At 36.0% G+C, this 7792-nt stretch overlaps 1 protein-coding gene and 1 non-coding gene across 10 annotated transcripts; both read left to right on the top strand.

The window, feature by feature from the left end:
- Window positions 1–501: 501 nt before the first annotated feature.
- On the top strand, window positions 502–609 carry LOC112768411 (small nucleolar RNA R71). The gene has a single exon (XR_003185844.1). It is a non-coding gene; the product is annotated as a small nucleolar RNA R71 (small nucleolar RNA).
- A 527-nt stretch (window positions 610–1136) lies between these two features.
- LOC112766858 (protein RAE1) lies at window positions 1137–7156 on the top strand. Of its 9 annotated transcripts, none has more exons than XM_072222864.1 (13): window positions 1137–1548; window positions 1642–1712; window positions 2632–2682; window positions 3130–3204; window positions 3359–3445; window positions 3781–3843; window positions 3970–4032; window positions 4126–4178; window positions 4544–4678; window positions 4766–4810; window positions 5648–5835; window positions 5923–6062; window positions 6729–7156. In XM_072222864.1, the coding sequence occupies exons 4-9, from the start codon at window positions 3157–3159 to the stop codon at window positions 4587–4589; spliced, it is 360 nt and encodes a 119-aa protein (XP_072078965.1). In that variant the 5' UTR covers window positions 1137–1548; window positions 1642–1712; window positions 2632–2682; window positions 3130–3156; the 3' UTR covers window positions 4590–4678; window positions 4766–4810; window positions 5648–5835; window positions 5923–6062; window positions 6729–7156. The 9 variants fall into 9 exon arrangements, with proteins under 9 accessions (XP_072078965.1, XP_072078970.1, XP_072078972.1 ...); XM_072222869.1 differs by having other exon boundaries at window positions 5588–5835; XM_072222871.1 differs by having other exon boundaries at window positions 3970–4040.
- The last annotated feature ends 636 nt before the right edge of the window (window positions 7157–7792 follow it).

Raw genomic sequence — 7792 nt, 5'->3', positions numbered from 1 at the left:
TTTCTCTCACCATTATTATTATTGAAGCCTTGTTGAGGCTTCTGTTGATCCTTCTATGAGAAATTTGGATGATTTTTTCATGAAGGATTATAGGTGTTTTCATATGAGTCTCCCATGTAATTCACCTATTCCATTGCAGGATTCTCAAGGTCATAAGCTTCTCCTTCAGAGGAAGCTTCTTTAGTACCACCAGATGCAGCTTGCATTCCAGTCAGATTCTGAGAAATCATATTGACTTGCTGAGTCAATATTTTATTCTGACCCAATATTGCATTCAGAGTATCAATCTCAAGAACTTTGTTTCTTCTGAGTCATCCCATTATTCACAGGATTTCTTTCAGAAGTGTACATGAACTGGTTATTTGCAACCATCTCAATGAGTTCCTGGGCTTCTGGAGGTGTTTTCTTCAGATGAAGAGATCCACCAGCAGAGTGGTCCAATGACATCTTGGACAATTTAGACAGACCATCATAGAATATACATAAGATGCTCCATTCTGAAAGCATGTCAGAAGGACACCTTCTGAGCAATTGCTTGTATCTTTCCCAAGCTTCATAGAGGAATTCACCTTCCTTCTGTCTGAAGGTTTGGACTTCCACTCTAAGCTTGCTCAACTTTTGAGGTGGAAAGAGTTTGGCCAAGAAAGCATTGACCAACTTTTCCCAAGAGTTCAGGCTTTCTCTAGGTTGTAAGTCCAACCATATCCTAGCTCTGTCTCTTACAGCAAAAGGGAAAAGCATAAGTCCGTGGACCTCGCACTACAAGAAAAAAGGCCTATGGCCACGCTTTTGTGAGGGTGGCGCTTGAAAAGACATTTGGCCACATTTTTTTTGCTACGCTTCAAAAGCGTGGCGAAAAGGGTCAATGGCCATGCTTTTATGAGGGTAGCAGTTGATGCGAGATTTAGTCATATTTTTTTGCCACGCTTATAAATCGTAGCCATAGAGAGATTTTGGCACGCTTTTAAAGCGTGGCAACAAGATTTTATTATTGTGGCATTTGAAAAGCGTAGCCGTTTCCTACAAGCCTTTTGGCACGCTTTAAAAGCGTGGCCAAAAAGTTCCCCCAGAAAAAAAAAATAAAAAATGCTCGTATACCCTTTGAATTAAAAACTCAAAAGCTCGTATACTACCCTTCAGAAGCTCGCGTATATCCTTCTTCATTCAAAGACCCTAACCCTAACTCCTCCTTCTTCAAACATTAAGCCCTAACTCCGATGACACTCCGCGACGACGAACCACTCTTGCGACGACGTCACTCCGACGAAGAACTACTCCGACGACACTCTGTGAAGAACGTAGCTGCGCTCGCAATGCCTCCACCGACAATCCCTCTTCAGGTACCCCTAACCCTCATTCTGCGGTGACTCTCTAGCAGTGACTCCCTCCGCTCAGTTGCCGTCGCAAACCTGCCGTCGATGCTCCCTTTGCTGCCGTTCCCTTCCATTTTTGCAAACCCTAACTCCTTCGGCGCTGCTCCCTTCCTGCTTAGCTTTGGAAGAAACTAGATTCTCTAGGCATTCATCGATCTTAGCTTCTTGCTTCTTTGTAAGTCTTGTTCTTATTGCTTTCTTTTATTTCTTTTCCTATTTCACACTTTCAGTCATCGATTTTCCTATTTCTTTTCCTATGGTTAAATAGGATTTGAAAAAGTTTTAAAACTTGCGAAGAACATGCGTGGACTTACCCGCTGATGAAGAACGCATCACAGGGTAGGTACAATGTCTTTCGGGAATCCTGTTATGTTTATTAGATTTGAGGAAATAGAATTCTGTATTTGATTGAAGTTTAATTTAAGTAGCAAGTCTCTGTAATCAAACTGGTGCATATGAGTTGGTTATGGTTGTGTTGTGTTGAATGTGTTAGTTGAATTGATTTATTTTTTTGGTTAATATTATTTTTGGGTGCTATGGAATTATCGAATAGAATAGAACTGATGTTATTAATCTCTGAATTGATTTATTTTTGTGTTGTGCTAAATTAAAAAGCTGCATTCCTCTTAAAAGTTGAAACCAAGTTAATACTATTGTTTTAACTTTTTCCTAGTAGTTAATAGAGTCGAGGATAAGAAATCCATTTAGATTTTCATCTCTAGCGTTATTAACTCTTGTTCTCTTGATTCCTTGTATTTGTCTTACAAAACAAGTGTTTCCTAACAGGAAGTTTCTGTAAAAGATTTGAAAAGAACTAGGGGACAATTTTCATAGGATGCTATAGTGCTATATTAGGGGAACCACCACATTATGCATATATATATATGTGATAAAACATAGGAAGTGGATAACAGGGACTAGGGGAGTTAATGAGCCAACAAATGTTGTAACTAACCTTCCAAATGGCAAGCTAGGAGAGGGGTGGGATTCTCATGATTGAGGTGAGTGGGGAGGATATTTAGGGTGCAGGAGATGGTGAGGAAATCATTTAAACTGTTGGAATAGGAGATTCAACTCTCTGGAAAGCGTGATACTATTACGGTTTCTTTTATTTTTCTCAAATTTTATAGTTTAGGAGGCCACATTGGTTTTGATTTAAATCTCAGTTTCTGCTACTGTTTCGTCTCTTTTCCCCTATTTAGATACCATTTGTTATATCTAGTTTCGTCAAAATCTAATTTAACTGTCACTGTTTCAGGTGTCAAAAATAGAAGAGGTTGTGCCTCCTATTCTCACCAAGTTAGGCAAGGTAATGTTGTGTTTGTTATCTTTTGATAAACATTCTGATACAAGGTAGTCTATGCTTAATGACTTACAGTAGTCAATGGTCTATTGGTAATCAATAAGCATTCCCATAGAATAATGAATTTAAAGTGCTTTGTTGACCTTTTGGAAACTTATCATTCAGTGGCATCACTCCACCATTCTTGGTAAATTTAATTTCTAAAGTTTCTTAGTTTAAAAGAAAAAGGTAATATAGATTTAAATGATGGAGAGCTGTAGCAACCATGCAGTTCTGTTTTAAATCAGTGCATAGAGTTGGTTGTGGTTGTGTTGTGTTAAATGTGTTAGTTGAATTGATTTATTTTTTTTGGTTAATATTATTTTTGGGTGCTATGGAATTATCGAATAGAACAGAACTGATGTTATTAAACTCTGAATTGATTTATTAAACTCTTCTTTCTCTTTCTTTCAGTAGATTCTGTCTTTGTTTTTCTTCAAAATGTCCACATTCGGTTCCGCCAATACAAATCCCAACAAATCATACGAGGTATTTCATTCTACATTTTCCAATCTCTGCTTCAACACTTTCTTATTCTTTCGCATTGTTATCATTATTACGGTCTCTTATTATTGTTATTATTATTATTATTATTATTATTATTATTTTGGTTATTGTTAATTTGTGGTTGCAATTTTTTTAGGTAACCCAGCCACCTGGTGATTCAATTTCCAGCCTTTGTTTCAGTTCCAAGGCCAATTTTCTTGTCACTACTTCATGGGATAACCAGGTTTGAGTTTGACTTGGATATTAGGGCATATTTTTTTGTTAATATTTTTTGTTATTTCTATTTTTTAATATTAGTTCACAAAAAAAAAATGGTCACAATGTTATCTTTTTGGTGTTTCTTGCTTTTACCATTAACTTCTCAAACTGAAAGTGATAAGATGTTTTTTGTAATTAGTATTAGAAAGAAGAAATGGTGACAGAAAATACTTCTAAAACTAAACCAGCTCTTCAAATTTGTGTGAAGAAAAGGCTCTTATGTTGGTTTAATTGTTTGATAGACAAATATTTTTTTTTGGTGAATTTCTTTTGTCAATATCGTACGTTTGATGTTGGGAGATTGCAAGGAATGGAACTGTTATCAACAGCACACCCAAGGCTTCAATATCTCATGACCAACCAGTAATGAATTTCAGCTCATTTTATTTAAAAAAAAAGAAAAAGAAATAATTATTATTAGTGGTATTACTGGAAATTTCTTTTGGACTGAGATGGCATTATAATTAATGTTCTCTTTTATTGTTTAAGGTTTTATGCTCCACTTGGAAGGATGATGGAACAACGGTTTTCTCCGGAGGCTGCGACAAACAAGTCAAGATGTGGCCACTTTGGATCTATTTTTGTTTTCTGATTTTCTAATCCTTAATAATATATTATTTTTATTTGGTTATCTTATTTCATCAGGGTGTCAAGGTTTTATATAGAACAAAGGAGCTGGAAGAGCAACAAGCAAAGAGGTTTTTACCAATTTCTTAACAACTGTTATCTGTTGAGTTTATTTCTTTTAGTTTACAAATTGTAGATTGTTCTTGAGATTTTCAATTCCTGAGAGACCCTAAATCTTCAGCTTTTGAGATAGTTTTTTTTTATTATTATTCTTTACATTGTTGGTTGCATCAGCCGAATTTGGAATGAGACATGGCTAGTAGGTTTCTTTTATAAACCATACAATTACGAACTTTTTGTGAAGTAATGCCTCAATATGGAGATGGCTATTATCATGGCAAAATGGTTTTGCAGCACATACTATTCAATAAAAATTGTTATCATTTGGTGCCTACTTTAGATAATTAACACACTATTTTTCACGTTTAAACATCAGGATGCTGGTATGGAGTGGATTCTTCACCTTGATACAGATGAATTAATGCACCCAGCGGGTGCTCGAGAGTATTCTTTGAGGCAGTTGCTTCATGAGGTTCTAGGAAATGTAGACGTGGTCATATTTCCCAACTATGTGAGTAGAATTTGCTGGTTCATGCTTCCTTGATGGAACTGGTAAGAACTTCAGTGGTGTAATAATGCTTGTGTCCATGGTTTTCAGGTGAGCAGTGTTGAGCGAGATGATATTAAAGAACCTTTTAGTGAGGTAAGTTGCTGAAGCTGTACATAGTCCTTTGCCAAAATTTTCTGTTCTACTTATTACTTAATAAAGAACCCTTTGGAGTACCTGAGTTTGTAGAATCAGTGAATAACAAAAGGAATTTTGACTTTTAGAATCATGAAGATCTATTTTTCTATTTGGTTTTACTTTTAAGGCTTAGTAGAGGGAAATGAATCACTTAATTTAGTTAGAAAAGATAGTCGTAAAATAGCTCCCTTGCCTTTTATAAACAGCAGAAGAAAAGTTAGTGCGGAGGGTGTGAGTGATGGACGATTCTATTATAGGAGAGAGAGTTGAGAATGTATATGAGAGAGGTGAAGGGAATTAAAAGAGGGAAAGAGAAATTTAGGTTGGGCCGGACCTTAGGAGAGTGGTAGCTTCTCTAATGCTACCTTGTTCTCTGCTTTTTCTGTATTTCATTCTTCTATTAATACACTCACAGAGACTGGAATGGTATCACCCTGATGCCTTCCAAAGTTCCACCTCCTCTGTTCTTTCTTCATGTTCACTTCAACTCTCTCCTCTATAATTCTGCTCTTTACACTTTCTGTCTTAATGCAACAATGAACCTTGTAGCCATTACTGGACAATAATTATTGACCAGAATTAAAAGGCATAGATTGATTTCAATAGTTCAACCAATTATTGTGCAATGGAATGAATTTTAAATTATTGAATTTGTAATCCTTAGATTTTAATTGAGCAGTACTTTGTAAAGAGGAAACCGATAAATATCATGTATTGGTTTCCTTATAAATGCAGTTGCATGTTTTGGCATTGATACTTCTATCTCCTTCGTTTTCTCCTGATCTGTTGATTCAGCTATCAATGTTTAAGAAGAATTATGACCATCTTCCAAAAGATATATACTTTGGCAATTACAAAGATTCTGTACGTGGGATTCCAAACTACTTTCTGACTTAGGAAAATGGTAAATCAGCTGCCTGTATACAAGATCATCTTCGTCCAAATGGTGCACACAAATGGGATAACTACATGAAATCCCCAAAGTATGTTATGTTGATTCTTTATATTTATGTCTCCCCTTGATGTTTTTTCACTTGTGAGTTCCATGATATTCTCTTAAATTATGCTAGTGAGATCAAGTTGGAGGTGGCTGCTGTTTTGCATTACACATGCTAAATTCTCATACCTCACTTCCAGACGTGATCGCTGTGGTTGCAAACCTACCAAAGAAGATGTAAAAAGATGCTTCATGTTGGAATTTGACAGATCTGTGAGTTTATGAACTCTGTTTCCACCTTCTTCTTTTACTTTCTTTTCTATCCACTTAGCCATTTGGTTAAATATTGGGGAGAAAAAGGATTTGTCTTACCCGTGCAGTATATAATTAGATTACTATAGTTTGAACTTAAAGTTGACCAATCGTCACAGATTCTAGTTACTAAAAAATAGGGAAAAAGGGTTTGGGTGTGGTGGGGACTGCTTTCACAACTCATGAGTATTCATTATAGTGTTCATTATTTCCTCTGTAGTAAGTACAATTACTCTCTGCTGCTACAAGGACAATAACACAGCCATGGCTGCTTCAGTTTCAACCATAGGAGCTGTCAAAGGAAAACCAATATGATACTTTTGCCTTACTTTGTTTCTTTCAATTAATTCTATTCACTCAATTTATCACTTCTAGTTTTAAACTATGTATAAGATTAGGATAGTAATTGGATTAGATGCAGTGTGAATTAGTAATCAGTTATAGATACCAAATTAGAAAAATAATGATCATGCGGACTATGGATACATACATATCATTAATTTGTGAGTTATCAATCTATTTAGATGCGGTTCATGATTTTTTGTATAGTTAAAAAAACTGGATTAGAGTTTTGAATAGAGTAGTAACTTTTAAATAACAAGAGAATAATGTAATTTTACATTGCAGGTGAGTTTGAATGGTTCTGGAGCTGTGGCTTCATCAGTTCCCAATTCATCAGCTTTCTTTGGAAGCAGCTTGAAGAAGGTTACATCAAGAATCCACAGTAGTAGCAAGGTTTCCTCTGAAAGCTTCAAGACTGTGGCGATCGATGAGGACAAGCAGACAGATAAGGACAGATGGAAAGGGTTGTTGGCCTATGATATCTCAGGTGACCAGCAAGACATCACAAAAGGAAAGGGTATTTTGTAGTTTTTAGAGGATGTAGATAATGTAATAGTTGTTGGAATTGTAATGCATGTAATACAAATTCATGGGTAGTTATTATCACTTTGATTTTTTGTTAGAGCTTGTCTTGTGATCAACCACTATATTTGGTGTACAAGTTTATGAAGGTTTGATATTGTTAATAGTAATTAAAATTGTTATGGAGGTTTTATATTGTCTAAATTTTACATTATTTATGAATTTTGTTAGATTTTATTATGAAGATTAAAAAAAAAAACAATTGAACTTGAACAAACTTATAGCCACGCTTTAAAAGGGTAGCTATTTTCGTACAGCAGCCACTTTTTGCCGCGCTTTAAAGCATAGCTATATCTCTAGCTATTGGCACGCTTTAAAAGCGTAGCCATATCTTTAGCTACTGGCACGCTTTAAAAGCGTAGCCGTATCTCTAGTTAATGGCACTCTTTAAAAGCGTAGCCATATCCTCTCGCATACGGCCACGTTTAAAAGCTTGGCAATAGATAAAAGCGTGGCGACGAAAAAAGCGTGGCCATAGGTCACTAAAAGCGTGGCGATAGAGCAACCGGCACGCTAGCAGTTGTGACCCTTTCAAAAGCGTGCCGGTTGCTAAAAAAGCGTGGCAAAAAGCTATTGCTACGCTTTTTCCCACTTTTTGCCACGCTTTAAAAGCGTAGCAAAATCCTGGTTTTCTTGTAGTGTCGGGATTAACCCCATTGGTCTTAACAGTGTCACAGATTTGCAAGAATTCAGCTAAGAACTGATGAGGATCTTCCAATGGAAGTCCATGAAACTTGCAATTTTGCTGCATTAGAGAAACTTATTGA

This window comes from Arachis hypogaea, chromosome 17 (assembly GCF_003086295.3).
Source record: "Arachis hypogaea cultivar Tifrunner chromosome 17, arahy.Tifrunner.gnm2.J5K5, whole genome shotgun sequence".
NCBI classification, from domain to species: Eukaryota; Viridiplantae; Streptophyta; class Magnoliopsida; order Fabales; family Fabaceae; genus Arachis; species Arachis hypogaea.
The sequence above is the reverse complement of the archived record's forward strand: the minus strand, read 5'-3'. Positions and strand labels throughout refer to the sequence as shown.